The 19,731-nt window shown below is 38.7% G+C and overlaps 1 protein-coding gene across 1 annotated transcript in view; it reads right to left on the bottom strand.

The window, feature by feature from the left end:
• Positions 1-1,541: 1,541 nt before the first annotated feature.
• ANO5 (anoctamin 5) overlaps positions 1,542-19,731 on the bottom strand; it is a gene marked incomplete at its 5' end in the record, with an annotated part of 21,805 nt that continues 3,615 nt past the window's right edge. Inside the window, 13 exons of the mRNA XM_009580374.1 lie at positions 1,542-1,878; positions 2,577-2,682; positions 3,788-3,969; positions 5,028-5,233; positions 6,917-7,047; positions 7,311-7,408; positions 8,540-8,709; positions 11,226-11,448; positions 12,139-12,213; positions 16,076-16,227; positions 17,857-17,917; positions 18,007-18,112; positions 19,362-19,496. Coding sequence (XP_009578669.1) covers positions 1,657-1,878; positions 2,577-2,682; positions 3,788-3,969; positions 5,028-5,233; positions 6,917-7,047; positions 7,311-7,408; positions 8,540-8,709; positions 11,226-11,448; positions 12,139-12,213; positions 16,076-16,227; positions 17,857-17,917; positions 18,007-18,112; positions 19,362-19,496 — 1,867 coding nt within the window. The remainder of the gene's footprint in view (positions 1,879-2,576; positions 2,683-3,787; positions 3,970-5,027; positions 5,234-6,916; positions 7,048-7,310; positions 7,409-8,539; positions 8,710-11,225; positions 11,449-12,138; positions 12,214-16,075; positions 16,228-17,856; positions 17,918-18,006; positions 18,113-19,361; positions 19,497-19,731) is intronic.

Raw genomic sequence — 19,731 nt, 5'->3', positions numbered from 1 at the left:
ATCTAAATTTTTTTGTGTATACTTGCAAAGAAGTATAACTTTCAAAGTGCAAATATAGTAAAATTTCTCTCTCTAGCTAGTGTACTTCAACGTAAGATAACTCAACAGCCTGGTGCTACTTTATCTAAGCAGTCTAGGTGAACTATGAACTGCTCTCTGTGAACAGTTCGCGTAGCACTAAAACAGAAGTGTGCCAAGGCAGGCATGGTTTGGCTAACACTGTACAGCTATGTGTGCAGGTTCACAGTATCATGATGCCTGCAAGCACACTTTGGAAATACGCATTTCCCCATAGTGATCATTTTCACATCTTTTGCCAAATGCAAATAAACAAGGCACTAAACATGGAAGTGTTGATATGTTTTAAATATACAGCAAAATCATAAAAAAGCCTAACTGCTTCAAATTATAAAATGAGGGCACACATTCATAAGCAGCTGCTAGCTACTTTGCACAAGTAGTTATTATATATTTATAATAAACTCAGTAACTTTGTAGAAAAGTCCCATGACAAAACAGAAAAAAAAAATCCTTCTTGAAGATTAAAAAAACCCAAACCAAACCAAAAATAAAAACCCCCAGGCTCCTATGTATAAGGACAATAACAACGTAAACATAGATTATTTGACATGCTTAAAATCTTTTGAGTACAAATCCATGTACAAACCATCCAGCTAGATCAATTAGCGTGGCGGTCCAGCTCCCAATCCACTGCTCTGTGCAGTTATACTCCACAGTACACAACGAGCACAGACACACAGCTTTAGCCCTTTGTTGGCATTCACAGAGAATCCAAACAAAGAATCCAAACAAAGGAGCAGCTTTGGCCAAAACTGACGTTAAGCAGGATCTTCCAATGGCAGTTTTTGAGATTGAGAAATAAGTTAGCTGTATTTCTCCAAATTGTATACATCTTTTCAAAAAACGCTGTCATTAGATGATTCCACAATATTTGCATTTAAAGAGCAAACTCTTTGGCAGATGATATCTTTACGAAAATAAATTATGGGGTTTTTTTCCTTCATTAGTATGTATTAACTGAATTCTGTGTCTATAAATAATTCCAAGTGGAATTAAGCCAATATATCTTTAAAAATCCATTCCTTCTAAAAAGTGTATAGAAGTTCAAAGCTGCAAACAAATGTTTCATAAGACACAGTGGATACAAAAAAAGCCCCAAACCCTAACCCTTGTATCAGGAGTGTTCTCCTATTTAAATGATCATGTCATAAAAATAATAATTCTCAGCACTTTCCACAGCAGGAGTCCTCTATGATATCGTTTTCATTCAGCTGGGATACAGCCTGGAACTTTGCATTTAGCAACAGGGGAGGGCTTGATGGGAATGACCTTATCATACGCAGTGAGCCCTTTGAGGGTAACATTCCCTGTAGCGGGAATCCAAATTCTAGGATTACAACATTACACTTATTATTAAAAGTGATGGGTAAATAGAAAACAGTGCTGAAGTCATACAGTTAAGTAGATTTACTAAACCTAGAATGCTCGGTAAGACTTTTCAAGAAAAGTCTAAAATCTTTGGAGCGAAAGCAAAGGGTTGAAACTGTCCTATAGCTTTCAAGATGATGCATACTGAGCGAATCACAGATTAAAAGAAGCTAAAACGAGCTAAATCCCAACCAGTTGTTTTTTCAACTACATTGCTCTGGATAACTCCATTCTCCCTTCTGTGGCGATGAACTCCTTTTCTGTGGCTCGTTTATCACCTTGGCACAGTCTCTCCTTCAGTTTTTCAAGTTCATACTCATGTAGGATTTTCTGTGTTAAATACTTTTCACGTTTTATTTTGGCTTTCACGTCTGCAGGGACATCAGGAATCATCCATGCTACAAAGAATTTGACGATGAATACAACATGCTGCCAAAAAAAAAAAAATAATAAAGGAAGCCAGGAGAAATGTAACAACTCATTACCAAATGAAACACCTATTGTTTTATCTAACACCAAATAGATCATTCTCTTTTTGTTCACAAACAGAATACATTTCATGTGGCTGTCCTGGAACAATACATAACAAGCTAATGTGTATCTGAGATGTGCACGAAGATTAAAACACTTTTATGCAGAAACTTTAATTCCAAACTCCCTTTTCCCTTCAGAACTTGCAAGACAGTGGCTTAATACTGAACTGCCAGTTATCCAAATTACTGATTTTTAGCCACTTTTTTTTGGCCAATATACATCACTGCAAAATGCTTTCTGGATTTTGAATACAGTCATCTTGCATACAACACTTTAACGTAACAGGAGGAGCGAAAGTGCTAGTCCTGGTGGTTCATGTCTCTTCCATCTGCATAAAGATCTTTTTTATTCTGCTGTTTTATTTTGATCAAATCCAGCAGTCTCTTCAGCTGTTTTCACTGCTCTCACTCTGAGGTTAACTTGCTGAAGTTAAAAGACCTAGTTATTGTAATCATCTAGGACGTGAGTATTTAGTATTACTTAGGGAAGAAACTATTTCATACTCTCAGCAATTCTATTTTCTGTAATGTTAGTAACTACTTAGAGAATCTGTGAGGTACCCATTTCAGAAGGAAATTTTGTAGGAAACATACCTCCATAATAATTATAAAGGCCAGTTTTGCAGCAAGAATGTGCCAAAACTGCATAGTGTGTAAATATCTCCGCTCATGATCTGGAGGATATCGATAGTCTCTGTACCTGTTGGATAAAAAGACATGCAAAGGTGAAATGTCATATTCAGTCTGAGATAGACTACAAGCTCAGTGACACTTACAGGCAAATACAGCTGTCACTTGAGGAACCTTTTCATCTTGTTTTAAATGGTCTGTTTCTTTTTGCAGAAAAAGGTTGCTTCTCAATTTGTTTCTATCTCACGTTTGCTTAAACACCCTCATATTCACAGCAACAGAGTAGAGATGAGGATGTGTGAGAAGTAAAATTTTGTGCATAGGCTACTTTTTTGAGGGGCAATGATCAAATAATACAGGACAGAGTGATGCAATGTATCACACAGTAATGGACAAGTATTGAATAAATTTGACAGACGTTGACAGATTATGTACTGAACAGATGCAGGGTTTTATGGAAGGACAGTCTTGAGTACGTGTATAAGTAGGATAAAAACTCCTGGGACTTTAAAGCCAAAACATGATACAAATGTAGCTGCTTCTTAAAACGTTGGGGGTTTTTTGGTTGGTTTGTTTTGGGGTTTATTTTGCATCAAATCGAGTACTTTTCTTTTACCATGGACTTCTCCAAAGTTCTTTCTCAATTCTTTTAGAACCTCCAATGCTTCTTCTAGCAAGAAAGGACTATTTTTTTAATGAAAGCAGGATGGCCCAGATCCTTGATGGTGTCTAGCACAATAACGACTGACTTTAAATACCATGTCTCATTTTCAGTTTTGGAATCTAAACATCCCCTTAGTGATACTTCCTTGTCGACTTAGGCATTGCAGCCTAAAAACATTTGAAAATGTAGGATGAAGTTTGCAACCTTAGGGACATAAATCTCCACCATCACTCAAAAATCAATAGTTTAATTAAGTAAAAAAAACAAAAACAAACAAAAAACCCATTAGCAATGAGACTCTCTTAAACAACAAAAAGGTCATCTTTTTCGTTACTGGCACGATCTCTTACCATCTCAAGCACTGCCTTGTAAATAGCTTAAATATTACTTCTCACACTTCAGAATGATGAGAATGACATAATTTAATTTCTAGTGGACTACTTAGATCTGCATTGACTTTTTATGCTGTATTCTAAACAAAGTGATAAAAAATATTTATTATTACACCAACCTGCATATGACAAAGTTTTCTGGATTCAGTTTAGGCTTGTTTCTGTCAGGAAAATCTGAGATTTGAAACACTGACAAACTATTGTTTATGTATCCAGACATAGGCGAGTCTTCATTTTCAGAATAAGCATAGTAATAAACTAAACGAGGAATCATATCTGATGTGAATGCAACAATAAAAGCCTGAAAAAGAAATTGGAAAAAGAAATTAAGGAAGTAGCACACATAACTTGTGAGCAGATTCATAAAGGGGTTTTGGTACTGTGACTCTGTGGCATAACCCAGGATCTTTTAAGCAAGGCTGAGCGTGATTAGGGCACTTTACCGTGGTAAAGATGCTGACTGCAGCCTCTGCTGCAAGGACCAGCACTCAGCAAACAAAACATGTGAATAATCAATTACAAGAGGCACCAAATCCCAAACATCCCCTCACACCAAACTGTCTTCTATCTGTGACAACAGCACACCTTAGTGAAAGAGGAGATGTGGTTTTAAATTCTTGTGAGAAAGGATGAACTCAAATCCAGTGTGTGATCACTTTATGAAAGAAGGGGAGACATTTTCTCCAGCTGTATTTAAAAAAGGAAACAACGGCTACCAGCACATTTTGCCTGGAAACTTGAGATACTTAAGATGCTCAGGTACCTTGCTAATTAGGCAATACCTGCAAGTGGGTTTGTTGTCTAAGACACTTGCAGATCTGTTACTATATAATATTCTACATTAACAAGAGGCAACTCCTTTGCTCAGCAGTCTGCTTTACATTACACTTAAGATGAAATACTAGCATAGCATTTAGTTTCCAGCCACTGTCCCCACAGGGGCATCCAGAAGAGTTGAACGAGCAGAATTCCCACAGAATAGGCCTCATAACGACAAGACAGAAATGTCATCCAGCCAACAGAATTAATCTACCTCTCCTGTCCCCTACAGTCCTCTCTGGGCAATCAGTGTGCTTCATCAGACTAAGCTTCAGACTGGCTTATACCATTCCAAAACATTGGAAGAGACAGACAAGTGAATGAAAGATTATGGTCCAATGAAATGTGGATTGGGAGCCGCATGTCGTCAACATATGGATAAGCTGAACCACCCAAATGGCTTGACCATATCTCCGTAAGGTAGCATGTGATAAAGTGATTACTGTTAATGAAGGAGAAAAAGCATCAGCTGATTTTTAATCTGCAAATTCTGAATACATGGAAGAATCAAAGTTGATGTAGCATAGTTAGTGTACTTACATTAGTGACAACAGACAAGATGGCCATCCCGTTCAGGATTTCTTGCCAAACTCCTATGCTATGTGCTTTCGCAGCCACAGGTCTCCTGTACTGAGTGGTTAATTTCCAGGAGTCTACTCGAATCTCCAGGATATTATTCATCAGAGCAAGAAGGGGAGCCAGGGGAAAGGACGCCACGAACAGAGTAATGAATCCAAACTGAATGACTGTGGGGGAGAAAAGAAAAGTGCCAAAATCTGCCCCTGCAAAAGTACCCTCAGGGTGACAATGAAACATGCAAGTTGCCACTCGCAGACAAATGGCAAACTTCTGCCAGGCTGCACAAGAAGTCATCTCCAGCCCTGGCCTGAGTTAAGTGACAACCTGCCCCAGCCCCAAGACTTCTCTAGTCCCTTAGGCCTGTCATTCAGCAGCACCCAAGGGAACGGGTGCTGTCAAATGATGCTGCCAGCAGTGCTGGATACTAATTCTTTGATGGTGCTGCAGTTCTCTCACGAATGGAACGTAACTGTAGGGGAATAGGAATGTATTCATACATCAAATTTCTGAATTACGAGAGAGGAACAAAAATAGGTTCTCCTGCAGTTTGTACAGAGCATTCTCCTTTTACTTATCAGCTACACTCCTAACTGAAAAAGAGGAAATACTTTTACTTTTATCACAACCTTACCTCCACCTATTGTTATTGGTTTAGTCAAAATATTAATACCAATTCTGTATGTAATAGTTTCATTGGGGAGTCTTAACATTAGTTTAAGAATTGCAAATAAAATACACAAATGATCCCTTTAGTCATTACCAAAATGAAATGTCTCTTGGTACAGAATGTGACAGTCCTCAGTGCAGAGCCAATACTGCCACTATATTTTAAAGACAGGAAACAGAACATCTTGTCTGGTTTAGGCAGTGGATAAAAATAAATTCCCATATACCAGTCATCAGCTCTGCCATGATTTCAGTGATGAGTTCTTCATCTTAGACAAGCAACAACTTAGCAGCTGTTAAGTCCTACTAGCTTAGCAGCCCCAGGACAATGCTGGAGCATACTGGTTCAGTTCTCATTCAGGAAGAGCAAGGACATCTATTAACAGGCATGGGTGACAAAACTGATTGTTCTGAGTGTATTAATTTCACAAGATCACAGCCCAGTATGAAATATCATGAAGTGTATGAAATGACAATAATAAAGCTACACATCTCTAGGCAATCTAGAACACTTAAAATTACTTCTGTAGAAATAAAACAATACAAAGGTCCACTTTTCAACAAATTTTGTCCTTATAATAAAAAAAAATTAATTTTTTTTTTAGTGTATTTTACATTTAGTTTGGCTTCAGTTTCTAGTTTTAGTTTCTCAGGTTTTGTAAACTAATTTCATATGCTGACCTGTTCATATTACCTTTGAAAAATCCTATTCTCTTACCCATGCTCCCTCTGCTGGTCTACTGGACTGTATTGAAGCACGAATCAGTGCAAACCTAAAACTAAACGGATTCTCCCTGACCCAGTTCGTAGATCTCATATCTGCAGTACCCATCCTTACAGCATATTTGGCACTCATCCCGTACTTACAATTTCCACTGACATCAGCTGAGAACAAGAACAGAACAGACACCGAGACAGCTGGCTGCACCGAGAATAATGTTCCCCATTCAAATGAGGGAAACAAACAGCCTTTGCAGCGTTTCTGTGAAATTCCCTGCAGTCTAAGATGCAAAGGCATTTAATTGGCCTGACCTATTTAATGATTTCCAGCAGTTAATCGTCTACTGTTTACCAGATGAAAGTGGTGACATCAACCCATAACAATTAACTGAGAAGCTATTTTTTCGAAAGTGTCAGTACGAGGTGTCTTGTCCTCAATTCCAAATGTGTATTTTTAAACTTACCCATTTCTAGATATTCATAGAATAGGCCTAAGGCTCCAAATGTCTGCAGATCATGGTCTTGCTCCCAGCGACTGTACAAATTTTCTGGATTATTTCTGGCTTTCCGGCGACCCCACCAGTTACAAATCCAGCTGTATACGCAGAAAAATGTTAACAATGAGGAAGCAGATCAAGTATCCCTTTCTCTAAGCAAGCTCCTTGTTGCAACATACTTTTAAAAGCACGGCTTTCACAAAAAGAGGCCAAAAGCCTCTACGAAATGAGTCTACTTGTCAGAATTTGTGCTTAATTTACAGAATTTTTCTTGGCTTCTTCATATGGCAATACTTGTTATCACTCCTTCCAAGAATTTCCTGTCTCTAACATGGCCATCTCAGTGTAAGAGGTAACTTACGGTACAATGGCCTCTTGGATATTTCCCCAGATCTGTTTGCCAGCCATGACTATGGTGAGCTGTGTCGTCAATTCTATCAAACAGCCCGCAGGATCGCACTGGCAGAGACAAATTGGGGGTTAATGGACATGAATAATGGACATTACCCAGATAAACTATATTCTACTACAGCATAAATGAAAGAAAGAAAACAAGAAGAGTTCTTAAAACTTGTTAGGACGATACTTAATTTTCACCCAGACTGCCAGCTAAGATACCCTCTCAGGAAACCTGTTACAGAAGGGCTTTCAATGCCCAACATGCTTGATAAAACACACACCAAAACACAACAACCATTTAAAGACAGAATAATTCAGAGATGCCTCAGGCTCACCACTGTGCAGACAGACAAAGTCGGGCAGCAGGATCTGCATGCAGCAGACACCCCATAGCCCCAGCAAGGTGAATCTATGTCGCTCAGTTAGCTCTCAACATCAGACCAACCCTGACCTAGCAAGAACCTGCATTTTCGGTTCATATCCCTACACCAGAGGTATTTAAACACCTGCCAGTATCTGGTCTCTGGTGTTTGCTGAGAACACTAGTTTCAAAGTTTCAACTCTTTATTGAAGCCTTCTTAAGAATTTAGCAGCCAGACCAGCATTAGGAGATGCTCTATCAGTAAGTGCACTGCATTACTTCATTGTGTTTTGCATGAAGTTTTTCCTCCACTATTAACTCCCAAGCAATGCTTCACACTAAATATTGTATTTCATCTCTGTACAAACAGCATAATTAGCAATGAAATGAGGGAAAAAAGCAAAAGCTTACAGATGTGCCTCTTACCAAATGGTTTCCCTGAAAATGTAGTGCCTCAAAAAGCTTATGAAGACACCCAAAAGCCAGAGACCACTTCCATTTATACTAGCTTCCTTCAACCTAGAGGATTGCTTTTAAGACCTATGGCGAGATCCACTGGTATTTCAGGAGAACTGAGGCCGAGAAAAGCTTTTTGATTTTTCACCCTTGTGACTGAGAGCCACAGATTTTCACTGCTGGTGCTTCCCTGACTAGCAACAGCAGGAAGAGTCCTTGGAAGCCCCTCCATCAGCCTCAGGATGGCCAGCTGAGGTCCAGCTCATTCCAGACCAAACCTGCAGCTGGCAATTTATGACTGCACAGGTTGGAGGGGATAAAGAGTTTAAACTAGTTTATTATTATTCAATCCACCTTAATCAAGAAAGTCCTACCTCTTCATTTCGCCAGCGATTAAACATGTATGTGTAGGCACCTGGGTAACCAACAAACTTCCCTTTGAAGAAGGCCACGTAGAAGCAGGATGAATAGTAGTTGACAAACTGGAACAGAAACATTTTCATAGTGAGCCTGTTCTCATACTCCATATGAGTTCTAGGAATCTCTGTGAAACCAGAAAAGAGTAATTTTATTTTCCTTTATTCCCTTTAAAAGGATATAGATTCATAAATACTCATCATCGACAGTGCCTTTACACCCCAAAGGAAAAACAAACAAACAAACAAACACACACCTACAAACAGTTCAGCAGATGGAATTCCTGCTCTCCGACACCCTCCCCTTAATTTACAATGCAATGCTGTGAGTAGACAGGCAAGTGAAATTCATTCTTGAAACATTTATAAGCTTCAATTTACCCTTCTTTGTACTGTCCACTAGCACTTGTCCATCCCAAAAATCTTACACTATTTTTAGGAGATCCAAGATCAATCTCAAACATTAACTAGCAGGGTCTTCTAGACTATGAAAATTTCGCTGTTGGCAATGCACATGATAAAGAATTTTTTTTTCCTTTGGGGTAGAGAAGTATGTTACAGTATTGTTTTTTCAATATGCTGTATGTGTGTAACTTATATTGAAATCAGCAGAAGCTGAATGGGTCCTGTGCCTCTGGAAGAGGAGACTCATAGTGGGGGGAAGAACAGGGAAGGATGCAGGCATCTCGGTTGTACTGAACATCACCAAGCCTTTACTTAAGATTTTGCTGCCTTTGTAACCACATTCTCCATCTTTTTAAAGGTAGCCCTATGCACACTATCGGTAAAATGTCCTGTTAAATGATAACATATAACCAATTAAAGCCGGGAGAAAGGGGAAGAAAACACATCACAAGCATTCACATCCCTCTGAATTGGTCAGGACCTGGTAGACGTGCAAAGTCATTTTATATATCCAAGTACCCTAACATTTCCAAGCTTGGCATAAGTTTGCATGACAGAAGGTATTTACTGGGAACCTGTAGTGTACAACAGAGGAGGCAGTACTCAGGTGAGGTATTCTGCCTAGGTTGCAGCTCATTAAAGTATTTTTATTGGCAGTGAGCTGTTCAAATGTTTATGTCAGACACTCAATGTTCAAAGCACCAGAGGTAGGTTATACCTGCATGTCTGAAAACAAAATCTGGCCTAACCTTTTTAAGGTATTCAAGAGTGACCTTTTTAAGGTATTCAAGAGTTAGAACGGACACTCCTGTCGGCCGCAGCCAACATTTCATACTCTGTACGCAACCGCATCCCTACGCCTGGGCTAAGCGCAGCTGCCACGGCCGCCGGAGGAGGGCAGCAGCCCCACAAAAGTAAACACTGGTTTTCCCTCCGTAACTGATAACCACAGGTAGTGCTGACACTTGAGAAATTAATCCTCCACACTTGCAAGCAGCAAAATAACATTGCTGAGCCTTCATGCTTATAATTCATGCCCTTCAAGAAACAAAGATTAAAAAATGTTGTTTTTCTGGTTTGGTTTGGGGTTTTTTTTGTTTGGTTGGGGTTTTTTTGTTTTTTGGGTTTTTTTTTTTGCTAGGGGCAATTTTACTTATTACTTGTTCTGTCTGTCTTTGGTCTAATTTGGCCAAGTGAGAGAAACAATACAGATCTCTGAGACAAGAGATGGTCCACAATAAATCAAAATAAACCCAGTGTAACACCCCATTAAGTTTCTGCAACAAATATCTTTCAATTCTTGATTCCACTTGTAAGACCTCATAAAAAAAGATCACCCAACTGTGTTTATGACAGCTTACAAACTACAAATACCTAATACTTTCAGCTCTCCCCCCGCCCCAGCTGAATATTCTGCAGTTATTTCTTTCTATAAAGCACCTGCAGGGACTTGTACATCTAAATCATTAAGGGCAAACAAAGAAAAAATTTTTTAGGGAAAGATATTTCCAGCAAGCAAGGAAGCCACAGTCAAACATAAAATCTGCTACAAAGCCAATAGATCTTTCTGGGCCGGCCTGCCTGCAGGCTCCTCCAGCTCTGGAGTGAGCCTACTGCAGGTAACGCTACCAATGGCTACAGCCACAGTAACATATCTTAGGCCCAACTTCTCAACCTGCTCGGTCTTAGCCTTAAATCTGTATTAACTCCAAATCTGTAAATCCGTAGCTAAGGGAAATAGTGCCAAGAGAAAACCCTTGAAAATATACTGTCCTATCCGCCCCCCCAGCCTCCTACCTTTTCCCCCAAAGTAAGAGACATGATTATTTATTCTTTTTTCTTGTAAAGATGGCTGTGAAAGCTGTGATCTATTTTTAAAAATATATCTTCAGGATTTCTAATTCAAATCCTGCTAAATCAAGACAGTTTGATCTTGCTCTGGTGACTCTAATATAAACACATGATAATTTTTAATTATGTTCAGAACTATGATTGTCTCTGTAGACTAGTTTTAATATAAGCAAACACTATACTGAGAAAAAACAGCTTATGATAGCTATTCAAATGCAGGGAAAATGTTCAGTATGTCCATGGATACAACTGAGTCGTCGCTGCAAGCTACAGACTAATGTCCTAGTGCTCCCACTGTGCCCGAGCTGAGAACAACTACATAGAGCACCTCTAGATGGGTTCTACCTTTAGTGATTCCTTCAGTTTTGTCTTCAAGTACACTGCTTACCCATATCAGTAATCCAGATGGCTATTCTCTCATATAAGAAATTCAGTATCATGATGATGACAAAATTCAGGCATGAGGCTGTGACTGAAGTTGCCAGCTGAGGGGTCAGTAATCCACTGATGGGCTGTAAAGTTTGAGTGTTCTCCATCAGGCTGGCAAAGGCAGCATACACCGCAAGACGATATACGATCACAGCTATCATGCTAGCTATAATCAGAGACACCTAGGGAAAGGACAGAGGTTTGAAATACACTTACAGCTCAGTATAGCTATATGCATGCAACTTTTGAAAGAAGATGTAAATCATCATGCTTTACAGCTTTTAAATTTTGCTCTTTATGGGTATGAGTTCAGCAGCACTGAAATGCAAAGTACACAGGCAAAATACTTTGTTATATTAGACACATTAAACACAACAAAATTACTTTGTTAACATAAGAAAAGCAGACAATCTAATACCAATATTAAAAAAAAATAAATAGTGCAGAAGGATACAGACTCATACAAATGGAGATGGAAGGGACAAGTTAGATAATATTGTCCACCCTGAAATTCACCCTGCAGATATTTCTACAGAGAAATGCCATTGTAGATATTCCATTGTAGTGAATAATACTTTTTTTTTTTTGCCTTTATTACAAATTTTTTCAGTATTGTCTAAAAACAGCACATAAAGCCAGAGAAAATGTTATCCCTATGCTAATCTGTCCAATCAAATTAATGACAGATTTCCAAGGTCTTTTTTTTTTAATCTGAATTGAAGTGCATTTTGCATGACAGCAGGAAATCTGCGGAAGAATAATAAAAGCATGTGTTAATATCATGATTAAAACCAGTTGGTGTTAATGTCATGATTAGGGATGATCAGCAACTCTGATATATGTTAAAATGATGATGCAAAAAAGATGCTCACCCAGAACAACACTGTAGCTCCTGAGATGCAGAACCGCATAGCCTGGCTAGTTATAGGCAAGTAAGGCTCCATCTCCTGAAACAGTCAAGCAAGCACAGCACAGTTCACAAATCCATAATCTTACTCTAACATCAAGCAGCACACAGAGCTCTAATCAGCTGTGTGAAAGGAAAAAGACCACCTCCTTCATTAGATGAACAGGACAGAACTATTACTGTAATGCTAGGTCAGCTGTCATACAGCTCTGAGTCCAAAACTGGACTGAATTTTAAGAAATTCTTCATGTTGAGTTTCTTAAAATGGTCATTTACTTGGACATTCCATGCTTTTCCACACAGCCAGAGAGTGTTTTCCTCCACTCCTTCAATTTTTTTTTTTTTAATTGAAGAAATGGCTACATTCATTAGTTGCCAATCTCTGCTGCAGCATCAGGCAGCTAGGTCTTACCCAAGCGAGTATCCCCATATAGCACATGAACAATTTTCCATGTTCGTGTAAAGTTCTCTTTTTCGCAACCAATTCTAATTCCTAAAATATCAGATTACTTGTATTAAGAAAGGATCATTTAAGAACTAATGCCAGTGGAAGAAGATTTAGTAAAACATAATCTGAATTTGATAAATCTTTGGGACAAGGCATTGTAGTATGCTTACACTCCTCTTGGACAAAGGGGTACCAATTACTAGAGGTGAGAACAATATTAAGTATATTATCAATAAGTATACTGAACCAGGAAATGCTTGTTTTGACAACAGAAGATACTGAACGTGTAAAATGTTGTTAAAGGGAGTTTATTTTCTGTTGCACAAAAGCCCAGAATGTGCTGAACACACTGGCATAATGCGGTGTAATTACGCTGAACACAACGGTGGCAACTGAGCTGCACACTCCTCCCTGACACAACCAAGCAGTAGCAGTTGTTTTACAAGCGTTGCTTCTTGATGGCAACATTCTTCAGTCAATCCGCATGCTCATAGCAATGTGATTTTGTTTGAAGTGTAATGTGCTATTCTCTCAGGAGAGATATACTGCCTGGATCTGCTTAAGTATACTTACTAAACACAATTATCAATACTGTAGTCTCGAGTCACAAGTTGTTTGATCATGATAACAGTTAAAGGCTCTATTAACAGAATGATAAAAAAACAGCTGAAGAGGAGATACAAGCATAGATACCAGGTGGCTTTACACAGGCTCATAACATTTTATACCTATTATGTATCAATAAATAATATGTATATTCTATACAAAGAACAAATGTTTCGCACATTCTAGGCTATTCAATAAGTTTTCTACTTTAGAACACAATGTAGGCAATAATGTGCAATGACAGAACCTAAGTCTGAATGGAATGCTTCATTATTTATGTAAATTAATATTCTACTGTAATCAGCAAAACCAGATTTTAGCTCTGATCTAGCTAAATAGTTTAGCATCATGACCAAATGAAGTGTTAATTAAAGCCTCAAGATGGGCAATTTCTGTTTCAGTGCACCTAAAACTTTGAATCATGGCCAGGAATAATGAGGAAACAATTTTCTCAGCAAAGCAAAGCCACTCTTGGGATGCAAGAAACTCAGTGACCTGTATCCATATTATCTTATCACCGTGCAGAATTAACTTATTTGAAATCACTGTCCTTTCACGTGTTCAGTATTGCACGTTATCTAATGAAAGGAAATTACACCACAGCGTGGCTAATCTGTATGGTTTGCTATAACTGGGTATTGCTAGGGATCACTGCTAAACCCTGCCACACAAAAGCTTCAGAAAATCCACCAAGGTAATAAATTGATGTGTCATAAAATAAAGGATTGTACAGTCATTGAATTTTTATGGTAATTGTTAATGCATACTTAGGAAGCACAGAACAGTGCAGTATCTCACTCTGAGATAAGAAAAATATATTATGGTCCAACTTCTATTTCCAAAATTAAGTCCAAATAAACCATCTTACCTAAGAAATCTGCATGAATTGAGAGAGAGAACAATCAGGACAGGTCTACAAATGCACCTCACCCATGCCATCTTTGTCTGTAACCTGCTGCGGCTGACTCACCTCGCCAGACTACGGGTTTTGGTCCACGCTGCCTACGAGTCAGCCCATTATTCCCTGTCCTCACACGACTACCCTCTGCTGCAGCCCGTCACTTCAAGCACACAAGGGCCGTGAACCGCCTGTGTGATCTGCCCCTGCGCTTTCCTTCAGCTGCAGCAGAACCACAGTGGTTCAGCTGGTTTTGGTCACTGTGCAGCCATGTAAGAAAGTGGAGGTTTTGAGCCTGAGCATACACAGGGATGCAAACTAGCAAATAACACGCAACAGGCAGGCATCTGTTTTCAATTAGCTGAACTACCTAATCAACCTAATCAAAAATTGATTTACCTGAAACTGTTTTCCTGAGCATGTAGAAATCAATACCTCGGCAGAGCTACACTCAAAATAACAGTGCATGGTTATCAAAGATCTGTGCGTGACTACAGCATACAAGGTACAGTTGTAAGAACAGCAGCATTAACGCTGCATGTGCAGAAGGGGAAGGAGAGACAGAAAAACTGTCTCTCATGAGAAATAAGATTAGTGTATATATTTTCTAATAATTGGGGAGAGAAACGCTGAAAAGACAGGGCTACTGTTCATAAAACAATGATGCTTCCCATGTTCTGGCTAAGCTGCTATTTCTTTTCTGAAGACTGTGTTATCTATGTCTACTTATGACTAGTGAAAATAAGTTATTTACATATAATCCTAGGAGGAGGAACGATGATCTAAAAATATGTCAAATTGAGGTGGTAGATGTTGTGTTGGAATGCAACCATCCTATCCCTAAATTTGTCAAATAACTCCTACCTAAATTAAATTTAAATGAAGACAATTAACATCTAGTAGGTATTTACATAGAGCATTTAACAGAGTTAAATAGTGTGGTTAATTGTATCTCAATTAGATTTTAGACAAAGGGCTTCAGCAACCTTCATCTGTCTAGCGTTCCCAAAGTGGTTGTATATCAGAAACAAAACCACAGCTAGTCCCACTTTTGTATCTTTAGATCAAGACTGCTCCTTCATATGTTGTGCAGGGATGAGAAAGAGTGCTTTTAAAGGCAAGAAGATTTCAGAGACTGCCACGTTGAAACGTGAAGGACAGTGTAAAGATGGTGTTAGCCAAGTGAAAGCTATAAACTTTCTGTTTGTATTCCTGATTTAATATATCAGTTTCCTATGGAAATTAAAATCCATAGAGGATAATTAATGAAAGTTATGCACACTCCAGAGGCAACCCCCGCCACGTTCTCATTTATTCTGTGTCAAAAGCCTAGATAACAAAAGACATCTGCAGGAAGAGAGCCACGGTCCAAGAGATGGGGCATGCCTGTCATGTGCAAGAGGTGGCTGAAGTGCTGAGTGCCCTCAGTTACTGGTACCTTCAGACTGGAAAGCAGGACAGCCACACTGCAATGGCCCTGCACCAGGGTCAGCAGACCCTTGAAAGGCCAGGCTATCAACTCCTTAATTTATCGACGCTAACACAGCTACGCTGCTTTCGGCAGTTAAAGTGTTTATCTCTGATACTAGTCAATCGGAGCGCAAACCTCAGCTCTCATCAAGTGGATGCCTTCAGTGAGAAAACAATGTGTTACCAAATTCTGCTTTGATATTCGATGCAATCTATTGTGTTCAGTGAGGGCATGGTTAGCATCGCGTTCTACATATTTAAGCCAAACTCACTGCTACAGTAAATACTGCCCTGTGGAGATGTAATAGCTGAGGGCCTGCCCTGCTCCAATATAAATGTGGCATTGCTTATGTGTGTCACACAAATCTTTACCTAGCCATGAGATACAGACTTGTTCCTGAGGCAGAATTCACACCTTATCAAAGTATCTTTCAGCACACAACTGAATTTGCATGCATGTCAACCCAGCAGGCTCTTTACCTGAGTTACAGGATTCTTCTTCTTTTGGGTACATTTTGCTTCGTACTCAGGCCTCAGCTGGAGTTGTTGCTGTTCCTCTTCAAAATCAACCAAATCCCACTCATATTTCAGTCCAGCTTGCCGCCTCTTCCAAAACTCCAAGAAAAGTGTAACTGCAATTTGGAAGTGTTAAAATACAGTTAAGGGAAAAGAGAACAAGTTCATGAACCAAGTTAAACTCACTTCTGCACTGGCTTCTATTCTGCGGTCTATTATTTATCCTCACAGTGTGACCCATCTATTTTTATTGACTACCTATTAAAGTTCACAGCTAAGACCATAATATGGATTAAGCAATTCATTAGCTAATTGAATTCCAGAAGTGGATGACAAGGAAGATGCCAAGACAGGATACGGGTATTTCCATGGTTATGACAACCATGTTCAATTACTGTTTAACTACTTTTCATACGCAAATAGCAATACAGAATTAACAAAGGAACAGGATAATTCAACTAACTGCTTGTGTATAAACCTGTAACACATGAACAACTATTACACATAAACAGAACTGTTTTCAAGTAGCGTGTTCAAAGATTTCTATTGCTTTTTGATGATTATTTGATATCATGGTCATTAACAGTGAATGTCTGATGCTTTTCATATGATCAAGAGTGAGGTTGGCTTAAGGAATTTTTAAGACACTAGAGGGAACTGATTTCATATATAAATTAAACAACTATAAAAGTTATGATGTTATATAACATTTTAAAAGCCCTCTATAAACTACTTTAAAATGTAAACCTTTGGTAATCTGATTGTTCGTATTTGAAGTGGAGAGGCTTTACGGTTTACAGAAACACAGGAAAGCTTATCTTCTGCAGTTCTAAGATCTTTTGCTGGTACTGCCTGAATGACTAATCCATGTCACTCAAAAGCTAGTGTTTAAAACCAAGAAAAGTTTAGGAAAACAGCTATACAACATCATCTTATTCGATTTTTTTTTGAGAATTCTCTACGAAAACGTTAGTGGCTACGTCCTTCAATAACAAATACACAAATAGCACACAGAGATCTTTGTGTGTTAATGAAATATCGATATTCAAATCAAAGATTTAATTATGATATTTCATACAAACAGTATGAAACAGGAGACAAGGTATTTAAGGAAAGAAGAAACAATAACTACACTATCCTGCCTCTGTAAATCTTCACAGAGTTTAAGAAAAGAACATGTATTCAAAACAATTCGATCTTAAAGTCTGAAAAAGTATCACTTGGTGTGAAACCATCTTACAGAGTCAGGAAATCCACCTATTTCTGCATCATCAAAACATACTATAATGTATGAACTTCACTGGAGTGGAAGCCAACTGATTCTCATCCTAAAAGTGCTGCTAATGAAGTGGTAGTGCTGGACCACCACCCACTCAAAGGACACAAAAGCTCTCTACTCCCTCACAAGGACACTGGTAATGTGCAGGGCTCAGCAGAGAGGACTCTAACAAGGACTGCATAAGGTTGCAGCACTCTGTCTTAGGTTACTAAGGAAAGAAACAAATGGTAGCAGTTAGAGTATGCAATGCTTGTGATATCCTAGATATCTGCTGGATTTTGTTTGGTTTTGTTTAAGTCCAATCCCTCTGTAACTTTAAATTATTTTTACTCTTTCATCACTTTTGCATCTGAGGCAGGACATTAAAGCAAAGCCATTATTCCTTTTCTTCCCACTTCCAGTGTCCCTCAGCAGTTTGGCCAAGATCTCCTTATTGCTTGACATAAAACTTATCAAATGTACTCACCCCATATGCCCATGAAAATGGCAAAAAAGAGAGTTGCCACGTTGTCAAACAAATGGGAATACTGCAACAGAATACACAGGAACAGGTCAGTACCAAAACACTTTTCAGTATGAACAAAAATGACAAGTGGCTGGAGAACCAGTTACAGACCTCTGAGGACACACAGGTGGTGTTTAGTCTCCAGTACTCACACTCTCGGTCACAAAGAGGGCACATGATGATCTCTCCCCCAATTGCAGGGTCACAGATTTCTTTGCTGAGGAGAAAATATTGTACAGTATCTGTTTTCATAGCATCTTAAGAGCTGCTATATGAAATTTCTTAAAAAAAAAAAAAAAAAAAATTAAGAGCTTCATTTGTTCAAAGCTCAACATCTGCAGCTTCACAGAGAAGATGCCAAGTCTTGTCACATTCACCGGTGTTAACCTGTAGTTGGTCAGGGCAAGCCAAGAAATGTAGCAGCTGCTACAAGGAGAAGGACTAGCAATTCACTTGGTATGGGCTTTCTGATTCTGTCAGTAATGAATCAGAAGTCTGTAAGGAGCTGTACTGCACATGCACTGCTTTCAGGTGAGATATAAACCATGTTATTTCTCATCAGGTTAGTAACATGTTCAAAACACCTTTTCTAAAAGCAGAGTATTAATTCACTTTGCTATCTACAGCAAAATTTGCTACTTCAGTTTAACTACTACAGTGGGTAAAGTTTACAATCCTATGATAGTCCTTCAGTATCCAGAGAAATCTGAACATGTATAGCAGTATTCCCAGGTGAATTCTGAACTTAGCTAAAATGTAAGTCTCAAAATGACATAATTCAATAGAATGGATGAGAATTTTAACCTGTTATTCATCTTTCATGGTTAAAACTCAAAATTTTCTGGAAGCCTTCTTGTAAAAAACAGTGAGCAATGAAATGTCAGCCCTCTTTTCCTCTCCCCACCCATCCACTCCAACCCCCTCCCCGCCCCCAAAATCCCTGCATACAATAAATCTTGGGACCCTTGAAGAAGCAAATACAATGCTTATTTAAAAAGAAGCAAACTCTGGCTTCCAACGTACTGGATCCCTCTTTGATGGGAGAGCACTGCTGATCTGTCCTGTACTCATGCTTTTGGTACAAATGATGACCTACACAAAAAGGTCAATGGACTACTCTGCAAGACAGATTAAAATAGAAAAGCTTAAGGCAACAACAAACACTTGAAACAAACAATTTTGAGATGTCAGTGGTACTCTTAGGACTTTATGTATTGCAGGTACTCCAATATAAAAAGCTATAGCCAAACGGCAATAAAATATTGCTCTTCACGTACAAATTGAGTCTTACTAATTAATAGTCACAAGTCCACCACCATTTCTGTCAATAAAGATAGCCAAAGAACAAATTTGTCTGCTCTGACAAGCTTTAAAAGCTTGTTACCTGTTTTTTTGCAAGAACAACATTTTCACGTTGCTTAGCTTTTCCCATTATAAGCCCAGGAGATTTTCAGCATTACACTCACCTGCTCATATTTTCATCCATTGTAAACAAGCCGTAAAGAAAACAGATTAAGCCAACAACTGCTGCAAGGAATAACATCTCAGTGTAAAATCCCAGCCAGGCAAAATAGATTCCAATCTTCTCACCATAGTACTTCCTGAATACAAAAAAATGCGATTAATAGGAATACAAAGCAAAGCTTAAAACTGCAATAGAGCAAACTGGCCAGAGTCAAAATGAAACACTTAGCAAAATTCTCATTTAACAGAAGAGTAAATGCATTGATGTACACTGGAAAAATGGGATTTGAATCTAGCTGTGAGGAGTTACACAAGCTGAATGAACAAAATAGATAGCCTCTTTTGTCGCTTTTTTCTCTCCTAGAAGAAGCT

Source organism: Fulmarus glacialis, unplaced genomic scaffold (assembly GCF_000690835.1).
Source record: "Fulmarus glacialis isolate BGI_N327 unplaced genomic scaffold, ASM69083v1 scaffold38766, whole genome shotgun sequence".
Taxonomy (NCBI): Eukaryota; Metazoa; Chordata; class Aves; order Procellariiformes; family Procellariidae; genus Fulmarus; species Fulmarus glacialis.
Note: the sequence above shows the minus strand (reverse complement) of the source record. Positions and strands in the feature narration are given on the sequence as shown.